Below are 18177 nucleotides of genomic sequence, written 5' to 3' on the forward strand. Positions count from 1 at the left end.
CCAGGTACTGCCTACAGCCCTATTATCCCAACCCCCCCTCCCCCCCTCCCAATTGCCCCAACAGCTGCCGGACACAGACAGATAATACAACCAGAATCCTTCCTGGACTTACTGATTCAGTTTAGTGCTGACCAGGGGAGATTCAGGGTAGTTGTCAGTTTTTATATTTCTCCTCGCCTTTTTTTCAAAAAAGGAAAATCAAGGCTAAAGACAATAAATTAATGACAGCCACAGGTCACTGTGCACTCCTCTGCTGTGTACAGACCTGGTAAAGGTCTGGTTTTGGGCAGTCTGGTTGTGTTGGTGGCGGTATTGGAATCTTGGCCCAGGGTTCAAATCCTTCATTGTAAAGAACCTTCCCATGTCCCAGAGAGTCTGAGAAAGTATGTAAAAAAATGCATATTGATCACTTCTGAGTTAGTGCACGTGTGTGTGCATATGGTGGCACAGCGATTAGCCGTGCTGCTCATGGCACCAGGAACCCAGATTTGATTCCCGGCTTGGGTCACTGTGCTCATTCTCCCCATATCTGTGTGGGTTTCCTCCGGGTGCTCCGGTTTTCCTCCCGCAGTCCGAAAGACGTGCTGCTTAGGCATATTGGCCATGCTAAATTCTCCCTCCGTGTACCCAAACAGGCGCCAGAGTGTGGCGACTGTGGGATTTTCGCAGTACCCTCATTGCAATGTTAATGTAAGCCTACTTGTGACATGAATAAATAAACTTTAATGTTACATCTTGTGGTGCAACACTCGACTCATCTCTAGGAGTTGTGCCCATTCTTGTGTTTGTTCCTGACCACACAGCTTTTGCGCCACTTGGCGGAGAACTGTCTACAGTGACATTGCCCCTTTAAGCAGTTCCTGCATTCAATGCTTTGATAATTGTTGCTTTGCTTGATGCAATTTTCATTCCATTTCCCCCAGCGACAGACAATGATGTTCCATTTATTCAGCTGGCAAATTATCTGCATACTGCCACCTATCGCTGCTGCCAAGAATGGCTTCCAGTGGCCAGTCAAACCTGGCACACCTGTGTCTTGGACTTACCAGGAGCTTCTTGGAGGATAGCCACCAATGAACTACACAGCAATGTGCGGTTCAAGGAACACACATAAAACACACTCTGGAATTTGTGAATGTTAAAGTTAGGCTGCTGAGGAAAATGTTTATATCCGCTGTTATTTATGAGGATGTCCAAGGCAGCGATGGTTTTAAATCATTTTACCATCTCCATGGTGCACGGTAACAGTGGCACCAGCTTGTTTGATGTGCTGTTTTTCTAATGTTGTTTTGAAGATGAAACAGGTCCCACAAGATAGAAACCAAATGGGATTCGTTCATCTCTGTCTCACAGAGTCTGAGCGTGCAGCTTGTCAGAGAAAGGAGCCCAGACTAACTGGGGATTACCTTACAGCCTAGAAACTAACATGAAAGGGACACACCTTCTGATGCAATTGGGTATTTCTGGAGGAGCTGAAATGGTAAAAGTGAAATCAGCTCCAAACTGAATGAAGAACTGGGGAAGGAGTGGGTCAGGAACAGCGAGGTGGGGTAGGGTGGTGGGGGAACCTCAGAGTTGGGACTGAGCACTTCTACAGTTCTATGTTGAAAAATTGTTGACTCAATCCCAAAAATAGCAAAGAAAATACTAACTTATCCATCAAACCAGTATCTTCTGTTCTGTTGAGTCTACCATTACCCACCAACCTCCTGATGGAAGCTTCAGCAAAGCTTTGCTCCCCATTCCCAAGGAATATCCATCAAGAATCCTTATCTAGCCACGTATCCGACATTTTACACACTTAATCCTCAGCACAACACTTCCATGACCGCAAAAACATAAGGTCTGTCACCGCCTTCAAGACAAATTTAATCATCCCTACCTGAGCTTATCTTGGTAGCTCTCAGATCCATTTCTGATCAGTTTAGAGGGGTGTGAACCAACACCAAACTGAATGCCTTAGCTGGGAATCCATTCCCAATGAGGAACTTCCTGTCAATGCCCCTCTTGTGACAGCGTCTGTCCTGAGTGGAGTTCATCACAGACACTTGGATGCACACCTGAATCACGATGCGTGCTCCCCTTTAGGTGAGTCTCCCTGTGAGGTTCGCCAATCCTTAAAACAATGACCCATTCTGCGGGTTTGGGAAACAAATTTATTTTGATCTTGGAAGATTGTGAGGTTAAATCTCACTCCAGCAACACCACAATTAGGCTGATGTTAATGAGGGCAATGCCCCAACTGGTGGAAGTGCCACCTTGTCAGATGGTAAACAAAAAGGTTGCCAATTCTGTCAGAACATTCATTATGTGACCCTCCTGGCTCCAACTATCCCACCCAGTCAAACAGACCTTTTACTTCCCATCTCCAAAATATTTACAACAAACAAATGTAATGAAAATGAAAACACACATAATTTTCAAAATGCTTTTTCCTGATAAATGTTTTTTATAGCAGTGAGGAGATTAATCTTTCATTCCTGAAGATTCCACTGCAGGGATTTGCTTCCCCTACACTGAACCAGAGACCCTATTTATCTGTATCGATAGAAAAGATCCCATGTCAATAGTTAAAGCAAGATGTTCCTAGCCAACATCGCCCCCTGCAACCAACACCACAAAACATCATCATCATCCACTCATTCACCTTCCTTACTGTTTGAGGGATCTTGCTGTGTGAGACTGCATTTGCCTTCAGTGACTTAGAATTGTAGACTCATACAATGCAGGAGGGGGCCATTTGGCCCATCAAGTCGGCACCGATTACAATTCCACATCGGCCCTATCCCCATAATCCCATGCATTTACCCTAGCTAGTCATCCTGTCACTAAGGGGCAATTTAGCACAGCCAATCCATCTCACCTGCACATCTTTGGACACTAAGGGGCGATTTAGAATGGCCAATCCATCTAACCTGCACATCTTTAGAGCGTGGGAGGAAACCAGGGCATCTGGAGGAAACCCACACAGACATGGGGAGAACATGCAAACTCCGTACATACAGTGATCCAAGCCGGGACTTGAACCTGGGTCCCTGGCACTGTAAGGCAGCAGTGCTACCCACTGTGCCACTGTGCTGCTCAGCTTTTCATTCCTGGGATCATTCCCGTGAACCTCCTCTGGACCCCTCTCCTGTTTCTCTGTTCCAGCCCACACCTTGATTCGATCCACCTTCACCATCCGTAGTCAGGGAGGTGCCTTGTCTGTGCAGCTGGAGAATGGCAGCAAACTCTTACTTCACATCAACAATGCCATTAATTGGACGTGAGAAACTATAGGGACTCCGTGAGGCTACAACACACCTCCAAGAGGCGTGAATGCGATTGATCTCTCAGTGACCTCCTCTGAGTGCCTTTGACATCACAGGGGGGGAGAAAAAAGTGACGGGAGTCGAGGAGTGGGAGCCGGCAGCACAGGTATGGAAATGAAACATTCTGAAAATTACCTTTCATTTCTCTTCACTCTACAACCTTGACTGACTTTGCCACAAAAGGTGCGAATGAGACCCACTTAACAGGCAGGCTTATTAAAGATACTATACACTGTTGGAAGCCAATATGATGGATTATTTATTAGACTCATTCTGCTAGTCGCATTTGAGGCTGTTATGCCAAAGGCATTAATGTGTGTCTGTACCTTGATCCTGTTAAATATGTTAATGTATGTTAAGTGCAGAGTTGTTAGTCTAATTCTATCCCTGGTAGGTAACCAGAGAAGCTGTAATGTTGGCAGTCGCAGGCTATTCAGTGTTTTGAGATGCTCAGTAGGCTTTAGCAGGCTTGGTGATTACTGCACAAGCTACAAAGAAATAGGATTTAGCCACCCATTCGATTCAAATATCCTTATGTGATTGATGCCCTGCTGATTTTTCAAGTTAGCTGCTGGATTGGCAGCTTGCAGTTGGAATGGCTTTGGGGTAGCTCCTCACCTTGGGCGATTCTAATGAGCTGCAACATTTTTCAACTCGCCCACATTTTATTTCCATTGACTTCAATCATTGTTTTGACAAAGCCAAGGTTTACCCCCTCCACAGCAGTCTTTACAAAGAACAAAGAAAGGTACAGCACAGGAACAGGCCCTTCGGCCCTCCGAGCCCCCGTCAATCGCGATATCATAAGACCATAAGATATAGGAGCAGAATTAGGCCACTCGGCCCATCGAGTCTGCTCTGCCATTCAATCAAAGCTGATATGATTCTCAAGCCCGTTCTCCTGCCTTCCCCCCAGTAACCCTTGACTGCCTTATTGATCAAGAATCCAAGTATCTCTGTGTCTTAAAGACATTCAATGACCTGGCCTCCACAGCCCTCTGTGGCCATGAGTTCCACAGATTCACCACCCTCCGGCTAAAGAAATTCCTCCTCATCTCAGCTTTTCTTTAACTAAACCAAACAAAAAACCTTCTGCTCTTACTCATTCTATTTCCCTCTATTCCCTCTCTATTCATGTACCCATCCAGATGCCTCTTAAATGTTGCTAATGTGCCTGCTTCCACCACCTCCTCTGGCAACGCGTTCCAGGCACCCGCCACTCTCTGCGTGAAAAACTTCCCCTCGCACATCTCCCTTTAACTATTCTTCTCTCACCTTGAACCTTTGATCTAGAATTTCTCCGGAGGAATAGGGGTTATGTATTGGCAGAAATCCAGGCAATGGCTTCGCCAGCCTGAGACTGTCTGGGATCATGAAGATATTCAAAGAAATTGTGATACAGTTTCACTGTGTAAGGTGTTTTACAAAACAATTTTATATTAAGGAGTTTGTGCAAAAGCGGCTTGGGTTTTTTTTGCATTTTCCGAGGCAGAATACATCTTGGAAATGTTATTGAAAAGAGCAACATGCTGCAGATGTTTTGCATCTTGCACTCATCAGGACAAACTCAAGAATGCCAAATTTCAAATGATCACAATTTACACCACAGGAGAAAAGGCTGCTGATTGGTTGTCAAGTTGACTCTGATTGGCTGAGGTACCGCCATGAAGAAAGCAATGGGGTGGGGGTGGGGGGTACTTGCATCTTGTGCCTTTTCTTAAAATTATCCACGTCCAAACTATTTCCTGCTCCACAATTTCTGCTGCGTCCACATTACTGCCTCTGTCTAAAATATTGCCTGTACCTTTAAATGCTGGCTGTGCCCCAGCTCCACCCATATGCTAAATATTGTCCTTAGCCCAATTACTGTCCACTCCCAACAATTGCTTGTACCACAACTGTTCTTGGTTATCCGGGGAGGAAGGGGTGAAAGGATATTTTCTGCCTCAGGGAAGTAGAGGGCACAATTTGAATGGCCAACGATCAACATTCAAACTTCAGCACATTTTCCCAAGCTTTGCAGTTCTTTGCCGTTGCTATGTAATCAACATCATTCTTGTGAAAGGGGTTCACCAAGTTTAGCTCTGTGCAGATCCCACCACTCCACCTCAGCAGTATGCCTCAAACACCAACCTCAAAGCACATCCCTCAATGAACAACCTTAAAGAAAGAGCATTACTTCCAGTGTCCAGAATTTCCCAAGGCCTGTCTGAATGGCAATGTCAATTAGAGTTAAAACAGGGCCAATACTGAGCCCAATACTAAACAGGAACTGGAGCAAGGCAGCCCAAACTCATCTTACTGTAGGACGCTTACAACTGACAGAGGAAATGATAATCCGGTAGAGCTTTGAGGTGTAAGATTAGTCTCCAATTGCCTCAGCTCACATTTCTACTCAAATCTTTGTGTGTGTAAGCAAACACAGAAACATAAAAGATAGGAGTAGGAGGAGGCCATTTGGCCCTTCATGCCTGCTCCCCTATTCATCATGACCATGGCTGATCGTCAAACTCCATAATCCTACTTTCTCCCATAATCAGTGGTTCCATTAAATCAAGTACTATAGAAACATTGAAAACTGCTTGATTTAGGGAAATTGACCCTTGCAATGGTATCACATTTGCCAGAACAAGTGTTCTTTCTCTCGTATACACAAGACAGACAGACCACTGGGTGGGTCTAGACTACATTTCAGGTAGAACCTACCTTCCAGTGGTGGATTTCAGCGTAACAGCCAGTGTGTCACCATCACTGAAGATAAACCTCACACCGCTCAAAGCGAGATGCTCTCTTTCAAGGGAACTCAAGGCTTTACCAAAAAACCTTTGAACAAATGCTGTCACAAAAGATCCTCATGGCGAGTCCCAACCTGGCAGTCGGTATTCACCGAGTTTAAAGGTTGGGTGGGGTGGGACCTTCCATCAGCAGAATGTGTTATCGCTGTGTACTCAGGGAAGGGAATCACTTTGCCGTCCGGTGTCTACATTCCAAATTCCCAGCTCGGGGGTGGCATAACCAACCCGCTGGCACCGCGGGCCAAGAATGTCCTCAGAGAAACATTTTACTGCATCAATTTGGACACTCCCACTTCCCACATGAGACAACCTTAAAGCCTTTAGGATCCCCATAGATCAAACTAATTGATGGACAGTTTTCTGCTGCAGATTCACCGCAGAGGTCAGGGGAATCTGATTGAACCTTAGCAAGGATAAACTTTCTTCCCAGCCGTAGTAACTGGAATTGAAACCAGGCCACAGAGGTGAAGGGGCATGGCTGAAATTACTCACTCAGGATGCAGCGGAGATCTTCCATTCTAATGCTCCGTTAATTAACCTGGATATTGAAAAACCTGCTCTCATCAGTGCTTTGCCTGCTGTAAGGACACTTGATTTTGAAACAGTGCCTAGCTCAGTCTGAAAGTCAGAGGGACTCAATGTTCCTACATCAGCCCAAGTACCGTCATTATCCCAATGCGCTGGCCAGAAGTTAAAGTGGTGTAGTGATCTGACGTAACCATGGTTAAATTGAGGGGTGGTGAGGAGGGGGAGTCCACGACTGAGGTAGTGATTCATGGACGTGTACAAGGAGCAGACCAGATGGGCTGAATGGCCTGCACTTGTTCTGAGCTCACGTATTAAAATTTAGCTCGAACCCTAGCAAGCTGCACAGGCCAAAGCTTTACAAAAGACGCTATTTGTGAGGCACGTTGGAGGGTTTAATGTAAAACAACGTTAAAATGGTTCACGCGCACAGAATCTTTTTAAATATATATACGTCTCTAAGCTGCTAATGAGAACAGGGGTTTAGCTCACCAGGTACCTGCTGGGACACAGTGTATGGACCACTTAGGGTCTTGCATTAAGTTGTGCACACAACTGAACATCTTTTAAAAAAAAATGACATGTGGTTTCCAGTTTATCTTTTCTTTTGGGATGTTGGGGAAGGATTTGGAGAGTTTGTTTTTTTACAGGTCCTATAGGATTGGGGTTCTTACAGCCTGCACAGGGCGGTTGTGAGATGTTGGGGGTGGGGGGTGGGGAGCGGGGTGCTGGGTGGGTAAGGAGGGGTGGCGTGTGCCTTTCGGGTCAGGTGCTCTTCGGAATGTTCCGCAGGTTCTTCAACTCTAATTCCAGTTGGCGTATTTTTACATCTTTTTGCGTCAGTTCCTCCTTTAATCTCCGGATCTCATCCTGTTGTCGGAAGAACATTCGGAGGAGCTAAACAAATAACATTTTAAACAGGTCAGTCACAATGACAAAGAGAACCTGGATTTTTTTTTTATTCATTTGTGGGATTATGGGCATCATTGGCTGGCCAGCATTTATTGCCATCCCTAGTTGCCCGAGGGCAGTTGAGAGTCAACCACATTGCTGTGGCTCTGGAGTCACATGTAGGCCAGATCGGGTAAGGATGGCAGATTTCCTTCCTTGAAGGGTGTTAGTGAACCAGATGGGTTTTTCCGACAATTGACAACGGTTTCATAGTCATCGATACATTCTTAACTTTTTTTTAAATTCAAATTCCACCACCTGCTGTGATGGGATTCGAACCCGGGTCCCCAGAACATTAACTGAGTTTCTGGATTGATAGTCCAGCAATAATACCACTAGGCCATCAATGTTTAGCATGAGATAAATATTGAGTGAGGATAATGGGGAGAACTCCCCCACTCTTCTCCACCACGGTGCCATGGGATCTTTTACATTCACCTGACAGAGCAGATGTGGCTTCAGTTTAACATTGGGTCTGAGAGTCACAGTTGTGACGGTGTGGCATAGCCTCAGGGCTGCACTGGAGGGTCAGCCTGGAATTTTTGCACTGAAGCCCTACTGGGGGTCTTGAACTGGCAACCTCTGACTTGGACGCGAGAGAGAGAGAAAGAAAGAGAGGGCTACTCATTGATCCAGGACACTGGTGAGAATACCCCTGCACTTTTTCAACATAGTGCCATGGAACTTTTATGCCCACCCGTGAGGGCAGATGGGACCTTCCTTATCCACACGGCGGGAGAGGCAAAGATTTGGGAAGAAATCAGAGTGAGAGATAAGCTGCTGCCTTCTCCAGAACCCACCTCATTCTCTGTTCGGGGTGGCACGTTTTCTAATAGATCGATTCCGTTCACTACAACACTTTTCTTGTCCTTTTTAGGCACCTTGAAGGCAACATTTGTAGATTTGTAACCTTCCTTCAATGACATTAGAATTGGATCTGCAACAAAAATGCACAGAATGTATGAGCTCATAATAAAGACAGAATTAAAATACTGAATTTCTGGCAAACCCACATATTCCCACATGCTGGTCATGAAACACTGAAACAGTTAAAAATAAACAAGTTTTTCTCTCAGCCTATTTGTTGAAAAATATTAATGTTGGGGCGATTTTCTCATTTTTTTGGCTAAGTGCTGGGCAGACTTGAAACTGGGAGAGTTTCAGATTGGGCGTGTTTTCAAGCCCCTCCTATACGCACTCTGCCTGCAAGATTTTGTTGCTCGTTGCAGAAGCCTGTGGGGAGGCCCCGAAAGCCTACAGAGGGAGGTAATGAGCATGTGCAGGCTCTGATGCTGCACATGCTCATTAGTAGTAGCAAGTGTCTGACAGACAGAGAGCGTTGTCAGGCCCCTGCTACTGCAGGCAGCCTGAAGCAGCTCCCCCCTGCAATTGCTGGGTCCCATGGCCTGAGATATAACTTCCGCTGACTTTCCCTGGCTGCCCAGACTCCATCACGAACCCCCCTTTCACCAAAGCCCTCCCCCATCGATTGCTGCAGAGTGGCGGCAGGCCTCCTTTCCCATTAGCCCCACCCCCACTGGCCCCGACCTCCACTGACCCCTCCCCATTAACCCCACTCCCATTGGACCCTCCCCCATTAGCTCTGCCCCTACTGCCCCACCCATTGCCCCTCCCCCATTAGCCCTGCCCCTGGCACTGCCTGGTGGGCATTGCCCAGGAGGTTGGTGCTGCTACCTCACAGCTCCAGGGACCTGGGTTCAATTCTCGGTTTGGGTCACTGTGTGAAGTCTGCATGTCTGCGGGCAGTTGGTACTAGCTTAGTGGTAAAAACTGGGTGACATAGACAAGTTGGGCCGAAGGGTCTGTTTCTATGCTGTAAACCTCTATGATTCCACCTTAGAGATTCAGGGTAATCCTCTCCCTATCACATCCCAATGTACAGGATGAGATATGACTAACTTCATTCATTGAGACAGTTACCATGGATTTTGTGCAAAAGATTTGCTTGTCTAAAATATTACCTATCTATCCCTATAATTTACAACTCCTTACGGCTGATTCACCAACCAATAGAAATTACATTTTACTGTCGACATTCCAAATGGGGCGACATGGTGGCACAGTGATTAACATTGCTGCCTCACAGCACCAGGGACTGGGTTCGATTCCCGGCTTTGATCACTGTCTACGTGGAGTCTGCACATTCTCCCCATGTCTGCGTGGGTTTCCTCTGGGTGCTCTGGTTTCCTCCCGCAGTCCAAAAGATGTAGTTAGATGAATTGGCCATGCTAAATTCTCCCTCAGTGTACCCGAACAGGTACCGGAGTGTGGCAACTAGGGGATTTTCACAGTAACTTCACTGCAGTGTTAATGTAAGCCTACTTGTGACAATAATAAATAAACTTTAAAGTAAAAGTTTATTTATTAGTCACAAGTAGATTTTACATTTACTGTGAAAATCCCCTAGTCGCCACACTCCGGCACTTGTTCGGGTACACTGAGGGAGAATTTAGCATGGCCAATGTACCTACTCGGCACGTCATTCAGACTGTGGGAGGAAACTGGAGCACCTGGAGAAAACCCACGCAGACATGGAGACAACACTCAGACTCCGCACAGACAGTGACCCCGAGCTGGGAATCGAACCCAGGTCCCTGCCGCTGTGAGGCAGCAATGCTAAACACTGTGCCACCGAGCCGCCCCAACTTTGTTTAAGCAAAGAAATTTCTCCTCATCACAGTGCTAAATAGCTGATCCTTTATTCTGAGACTGTGACCGCTGGTGCTAGACTCGCCAGTCAGGGGAAACATCCTCACAGCATCGAACCTGTCAAGCCTCTAAAGAACTGTATTTAATCCAATGAGATCACCTCACATTCTTCTAAATTCCAGGGGATTTGGGCCTACTCCATTCAAACCCTTCTCAAAGAACCATTCCCTCATTCCAGTAATCAGTCTTTAACGCACTCCCGCTAAGTATGATGCATGGTGCAAAGGTCTCCGGTCTTTATAACACAGTGGATCCTCTGGTGTAAACTGTGAGCATCACCATGGGGGAACACCTAATAACTGACTATGATGTTCCTCTGATTTAGGACCTGAACCCTAATGTGGACCATTTGAGGTTCATCAGCAAATAACATTAGAAATAAAATGAATGGCCAGTAGTGGCCAAAAGTTCCCCCCACCCCTCACTTTCAACTTGTGTCCCCTCGTAACTGACCCTTCAACGAAGGGGAACAGCTGCTCCCTATCCAATGGTTGAGAGCTTGAAGTGTCTACTTGTCCTGATCACCAACAACCTGTCCTTGGTCCCTCCACACCGATGGTGGCATGATGGTACAGTGGTTAGCACTGCTGCCTTAGAGAGCCAGGGACCCAGGTTCGATTGCCAGCTTGGGTCACTGACTGTGCGGAGTCTGCACATTCTCCCCGTGTCTGCATGGGAATCTCCTGGGTGCTCCTTTTTCCACCCACAGTCCGAAAGACTTGCTGGTTAGATGCATTAAATTCTTCCTCAGTGTATCTGAACAGGCGCCGGAGTGTGGTGACTAGGGGATTTTCACAGTAACTTCATTGCAGTGTGAATGTAAGCCTACTTGTGACACTCATAAATAAACTTAAAACGTAAACTTAGTTAAGAAAGCCCACCAATGCCTCTACTTTCTCAGGAGCCTAAAGAAATTTGGCATATCCACTACAAATCTCACCAACTTTTACAGATGCATCATGGAAAGCATTCTTTTCAAACGTACACAATTTGGTATGGCTCCTTCTTTGACCAAGACCGCAAGAAACTACGGAGTGTTGTGAATGTGGCCGAATCCATCACACAAACCAGCCTCCCATCCATTGACACTGTCTTCACTTTTTGCTGCCTCGGCAAAGCAGCTAGCATAACAAAGGACCCCACACACCTTGGACATTCTCTCTTCCACCTTCTTCCGTCAGGAAAAGGATACAAAAGTCTGAGGTCACGGAGCAACCGACTCAAGAACACCTTCTTCCCTGCTGCCATCAGACTTTTGAATGGATCAACTTCGTATTAAGTTGATCTTTCTCTGCACCTTGGCTATGACTGTAACACTACATTCTGCACTCTTTCCTTTCCTTCTCTATGAACAGTGTGCTCTGACTGTATAGCACGCAAGAATCAATCATTTTCACCGTATACTAATACATGCAACAATAATAAATCAAATTAAAATATCTGTACCTCTGTTCATGCCGCTCAGCCACTCGTCCGCTGTGAGAGCAGGTTCAGTTCCAGGTGTCATTGGGTAGATATCTTCCTGATATGTCTCAGACTGAAATGTAAGAGGAATCAGGCTTAGTGAAATACCCTTAACGAACAAAACTATCTCAACAGATGGAGAAATGATTCTCGACAATATCCCTGAATGGCCTTGTTCTAATTGTAAGGTTATGGCTCCTTGGCATGTCCCGTCAAAGTGAATGATTCTCCCCTTGGAGATGGCATTGTTGCTCTGGCAGAAGGTTCTCTAAGCCAATGTACCACTGAAAGGTGGAAGAGATGATGTCCACGTTGTGTGGGGCCCTTGATTATCTGGCTGCTTTTCCAAGGCAGCGGGAGGCATAGACAGTGTCAATGGACGGGAGGCTGCTTTACGTGATGGACTGGGCTACATTCACAACCCTTGGACCTTATTCGATCCTTCATCTTTGAAACCCTATTGATGATGCACAGCCTAAAGAGATGATGGGGATCAAAATGAGGGAAAACACTACAGTTTACATTCCCACAAAATGTGGCTACCCACTCTTCCTAATAGGTGTCCTTTTAAATAGAAAGTTCCCCTCTGGTTTTCCTCCTTCCTCTCTTGAAGGCATTTCTTTTGTTCCAATCAGTGTGCTGCTGGGGCAACAGATTTGAAAGATCCTTGCTTTTAGTTATCAGATAATGTGAATGCCCAGATAGCGAGGGGTCATCCAGTTTCTGGCTTTCAGTGTTTGGCTCACTTTGGGATTTTGGCCAAAGTTACTCTAGAATAGAGCCTGAACGTTAGCATGTGGAGAGGCGGTAGGCTAGTGGTATTACCACTGGACTATTAATCCAGAAGCTCAGCTAATGCTCTGGGGATCTGGGTTCGAATCCCACCATAGCAGCCGATGGAATTTGAATTCAATTAAAAATATCTGGAATTAAGAATCTACTGATTATAATGAAACCATTGTTGATTGTTGGAAAAACCCGTCTGATTCACTGATGTCCTTTAGGGAAGGAAATCTGCCTGGTCTGGCTGACATGTGATGCCAGAGCCACAGCAATGTGGTTGACTCTCAACTGCCCTCCGGTAACTAGGGATGGGCAGTAAATGCTGGCCAGCCAGCGGCACTCATGTCCCACGAAAAAGCTCAACAACATCTTGCGTTTATATAATGCCTTTATGTGGTCGAATCTTCCAGGGTTTTTCACAGCAATGTTATCAAAAAAACTTGACTGCACATGAAAAATCAAATCAGTAAAAAAATAGGATTTATTTGAGGACAGGATTGAGCTGCGTTGACATCTCAGGCTTTAGTTTTAAAGTAGAGTTTTAAGTTTTAAAGTAAAAGTAGAAGTTTATTTATTTAGGTTTACTTTAACACTGCAACAAAGTTTGTGAAAATCCCCTAGTCGCCACACTCCGGCGCCTGTTTGGGTACACTGAGGGTGAATTTAACATGGCCTTTCCACCTAACCAGCATGTCTTTCAGTTTTGAATGGCTTTGGCCACAAGCTGGATATCTACCAACACACAAAATCTCTTCCTATATATACTCTTCAGGTAAAACAAAAATCATCAATAAATTTCACAAAAACTAAAGATGGAGGGGGAGGCGATTGACAGTTGCTGATGGGGCACCGTAAAGTCTCTCCTTATATGTGCTCAGGGCACTTAGTTTTACATTGGTACTGGGTCCCGGGATCTCCCTCGGGAATCCCACCCTTACAACGTGGCAGAAATTCTCTCTGCCTTTCCATTCTGTGTGGATTCCACTTACCCTTCTTGGCACGATCATGGAGATTGGTTCAATCACTCCTTTCAGTGTAACCAGCTTGTAGAATCTGAACACCTCACAGATGGATACGTCCAGTCCGTGTTTGGGCATCACCCCTGTAAACAGGTGCCAAGTAACGGTGAGCTTCACTCTCAAACATTACTCTCAAACTGAACACCAATATGAAATGCACACATTGCCTATGCGAAAAGAAGTGTCCATTCTCGGGAAGGGAGCAGTAACCATGACAGATTGACCTGGTCTGTACTTTTGGTGGTGTCTTATCCTGCTTCATGTTTTAGGATTCTCGGTTAAATGATACCCGGCAGCGGACAGTTAATGAAGGATCCCTCCATCATGGTGTTCTGTCCCAGTATCACCGTAACTGCACTCCGACACAACTGGCCTCCTGTTCATCCTCGAATTTCTTTGCTCCACCAATGGCGGCCGTGCCTTCAGCCGCTTTGGTCCTCAAGCTCTCTGCCTCAAACCTGTCCGACTCTCTTCTTACACAGCTTGATGCCGTATTATGTTTGATAATGGCTTCATACCATTGGGATGTTTTACCACTTTAAAGGAGCTATATAAATACATGGGCATTGCTGGGAAGGCCACCATTTGTTGCCCATCCCTTACTGCCATTGAACTGAGTGGCTTGCAAGACCACTTCAGACGGCAGTTAAGTGTCAACCACATTGCTGTGGATCTGGAGTTTCGTGTAGGCCAGACCAGGTAAGGATGGCTGATTTGGAACCCCTACAGTACAGAAGGAGGCCATTTGGTCCATCGAATCTGCACCAACCACAATCCCATCCAAGGCCTATTCCCATAACCCCACATATTTATCCTGCTAATCCCTGTGACGCTAGGGTTAATTTAACATGGCCAATCCATGTAACCTGCACATCTTTGGACTGTGGAAGGAAACCGAAGCACCCAGAGGAAACCCATGCAGACATGGGGAGAACATGCAAACTCCACACAGAAAGTTGGGGACCCAAGCTGGGAATTGAACCCGGGTCCCAGGCGCTGTGAGGCAGCAGTGCTAACCACTGTGCCACCATCCCTTAAGGACACTAGGGAACCAAGTGGGTTTTTACAACAATCAATGATAGTTTCATGGTCACCATTACTGAGACTTGCTTTCAATTCCATGTATTAACTGAATTTAAATTCCAGCAGCTGCTGGTAGTGGTGATGGGCATTGAACCAATGTGTCCAGGGCATTAACCAGAGACTGTGCATTACTAGTCCAGTGACATTACCACTACGCCAGCGTCTCTCCCTTACACAGGGGACAGGGAATGGTGCAGATTATTGTTAACTAATGCCATTGGCTGCGGCTTGGCGTTTTGCACTAATGCTGGCCCTGAAGAATGTGAAGTTGTTGCAAAATAACAGCGACTGGGCGCTTGGTGAAAGGAGATGCCATTTTGCACAAAGTATTCTTTGTGATGACGGAATGGTACATCACGGGTAATCTAGCTGCCAATTGGCTGTACGCTCAACAACAGCAACCTTGTTCACCCTTTATGTTCACAGCCATATTTAGAATTTTATAGTGAACTCTGGCTTTTTCCGGCCTATTCCAGTGAATTCTCAGACCACTCACCATTTTACTGAGCAGTGGAAATTTCTATCTATGGGGATTGGTTCATAGAATCCTGGTTTCAGAGAAACCCAACAGTGCAGAAGGAGGCCATTCAGCCCATTGAATCTGCACCAACCACAATCCCACCCAGACCCTGTAACCCCACAAATAGTCCTCCTGACACTAGGGTCAATTTAGCATGGCCAATCAGCCCAATCCACACATCTTTGGACTATGGGAGGAAACTGGAGCACCCAGAGGAAATCCGCATAGACATGGGGAGAACGTGCAGACTCTGCACAATGACCCGAGGTCAGATATGAACCTAGGTTCCTGGCGTTGTGAGACAGCAATGCTAACCACTGTGCTACCATGCCATTCTATTCCACGAACCACAAAGGGGGACCCTCACTGGAATTCATCAATATCATTTATGAAATGACTGGTAATAATGTGAGATCTTACCCATCCCTTTCTGTGGAGCAGGCGAGCGATATTCCATCAGATAGTGAAGGTAGGGTTTCTCTGTGCTAATTTCATAATATCTAATATTCCCATCGCCCTGTGAAAGAGAAAACTGGGTAATTGAAATGGAAAATGCTGATTCCTCTGGGAGTGGCTGGGGGATTTTCACTGTTGCTGATTGACTGTAAGCTGGGTTGTCCACAGGCCAGATGTTCTTCCATTCCCCTGCAGCAGTGTGTTCTCCAACAATGGAGGCAGTTGGAGACTTCGACAGGACTGGAAGATGGGATCGAAGTCTCCAATGTTTTGCGTGGCTCATCCATCCCGCTGCCGGGGGGTGGTTGCCTTTGGCGGGACTAAAAGATCCCATCTGCAGGAAAGGCCAGAAAATCCCACCCTGTCTGTTCGAAAACCTGCCCCATTTCCACCATCCCCATTTCAACTGGATCAGGCTGGAGGTCCATCATGCCAGTTTGCCACCCCAAGCAGCACTGGAAATGGCACGCCATCGTCACCATGTGGATCAGCCTAGGTGGGACATACGAGAAGTGATGTGGTAGGAACCTGCGGGGGAGGGTGTCCATTTAGCCCCTCGGGTTTGCTCCACCATTCAGTTGGTTCATGTATCATTTCATATACCTCACCCACATTGACCCACCTTCACTCCATTACCCTCTTCCTTAACCAACTTTCAAAATTTCACTTGACCTCAAGTATCTGTGGCCCTTTGGTGGAGAAAGTTGCAGATTTTCCATCTTTGGGTGAATACTGTCTCCAGGCCCTGACGTTAAGGTTCCCTTCCATTGTCCTGGACTCTCCAAACTGGGGAAAAAGTTTCTCTGTATCTGCCCAGTTTTAACCTGTGTCTGCAAACTCAGGGCTCCGCACAGAAGCAGAGACAGAAATTCCTTCGATGTATTTTTTTGAAAATTGACAATTAAATCCAATTGGCTAATCCCAGACAGCAAATGCTATTCTACCGAGAAACCAATAGAGCTCCCAGTGAGGGCGCTGTGCCTTGGACATTGACTAGAAAAGACCTGTGGGTCTAATTACTCAAAGTAATCTAACGAGAAATGGCGAATGGTATTAGCAGATTAAAACATACCTGACGATGAGGGCCCTGGTACTACAGAAAGGTTAGGCATAGGATCAATGCAGAAGGAGGCCATTTGGCCCATCGAGCCTGTACCAACAGCAATCCCACCCAGACTCTAGCCCCGTAACCTCATGGATTTACCCTACCAAAGAGCAATTTAGCATGGCCAACCAACCTAACCTGCATATCTTTGGACTGTGGGAGAACGTGCAAACTCCACACAGACAGTCACCTGAGGCTGGAACTGAACCCAGATCCATGGTGCTGTGAGGCAGCAGTACTAACCACTGTGCCACAGTTTAAAATATAACTGGAAGAAGGTTGAACAGGTTGGGCGTGTACCCTGTGGAGGTTAGAAGAATGAGAGGTGATTTTTTGAAATGTATAAACTTCTGAGGAGGCTTAAGAAGATTATCACTGAGAGAACATTTCCTCTCGAGGGAGATCTAGAATGAGGGAGCATAGCTTCAGAACAAGGCATTGCCCATTTGTACGAGGATTTTTTTTGTTGGAAGGTTGTGAATCTTTAGCCTCTCTTCCCCACCAGAGAGCTGAGGAGATGAAGTTACTGAATAGATTCAGGTCTCAGGTAGATATTTTCTTGAAGCACAGGGGGATCTAGAGTTGTGGCAAAGAAGCAGGAAAGTGGAATTGAGGTCATGACCTTACTGAGTAGTGGGTCTGATTGAGGGGTTGAATGGCCTACTCCTGGCCCTAATTCCTTTGATCTTTTATGCTCTTACCTGGAATGAGAAGAGACATTCCCCAGTTGGTCAAACATTGAATTCCGAGGTTCAAGGTTACTGGCTCGATGTAGGCCGGAATTTTACCATCCCGCCCACCATGGAAATTGTATTGGCAAAGGGGCGACCCATGGAAAGATCACTCAGCCCAGGTGGGATTTTACGGTTTCGGGATAAGCGAGGCCATAAAATCCCATCTGTCCTGTGTGGTATTGCTCATTGTTTTTTTATTAATAAAAAAACACATGAAAAAACACTTCTCCACATGATAACAAGTTGTTAAATGACTGATTATTTACCTTTCCAGCTAAGTAAAGCATGTGAGTATCGACATCATAGAAAGGAAACAGGAGCCCAGAGAGTCCATCAATTTCTTCTTCCTTTATTGGCATTGATAAGTCTTCCTGGTGAAAGAAAGAGGATCTAAGTTAAATAAAAGCCTGAGATCTGGAGGGAAGAGTTTGAATCCCACCATGGCAGGGGGGACATTTAGATTCAAACCAGTAAATACATCACAACTTAAAAAGCTAGAATAAGTGAACCCACAGGATTGTTGTAAAAATCCATCTGCTTCACCAATGCCCTTGAGGTATTGTTATCCTTACCTGGTTTGGCCTATATGTGACTTCAGACCCCCAATGTTGGGTGGCATGGTGGCACAGTGGTTAGCACTGCTGTCTCACAGCAACCAGGGGTCTGGGTTCGATTCCGGCCTCAGGTGACTGTCTGGGTGG

The 18177-nt window shown here is 46.0% G+C and overlaps 1 protein-coding gene across 4 annotated transcripts in view; it reads right to left on the bottom strand.

Moving 5' to 3' along the window:
- Positions 1 to 1676: 1676 nt before the first annotated feature.
- The window catches only part of coro2ba (coronin, actin binding protein, 2Ba), a 163226-nt gene continuing 146725 nt past the window's right edge, over positions 1677 to 18177 (bottom strand). For all 4 annotated transcript variants that reach the window (XM_080214345.1, XM_080214343.1, XM_080214346.1 and 1 more), the window contains exons 7-12: positions 17743 to 17847; positions 15602 to 15698; positions 13549 to 13661; positions 11759 to 11849; positions 8383 to 8519; positions 1677 to 7528 (exon numbers count right to left, since the gene is read on the bottom strand). In XM_080214345.1, the coding sequence (XP_080070471.1) occupies positions 7397 to 7528; positions 8383 to 8519; positions 11759 to 11849; positions 13549 to 13661; positions 15602 to 15698; positions 17743 to 17847 (675 nt within the window). In that variant the 3' untranslated portion in view covers positions 1677 to 7396. The remainder of the gene's footprint in view (positions 7529 to 8382; positions 8520 to 11758; positions 11850 to 13548; positions 13662 to 15601; positions 15699 to 17742; positions 17848 to 18177) is intronic.

This window comes from Carcharhinus amblyrhynchos, chromosome 28 (assembly GCF_965287045.1).
Source record: "Carcharhinus amblyrhynchos chromosome 28, sCarAmb.v2.hapA, whole genome shotgun sequence".
In the NCBI taxonomy this organism is placed as follows: domain Eukaryota; kingdom Metazoa; phylum Chordata; class Chondrichthyes; order Carcharhiniformes; family Carcharhinidae; genus Carcharhinus; species Carcharhinus amblyrhynchos.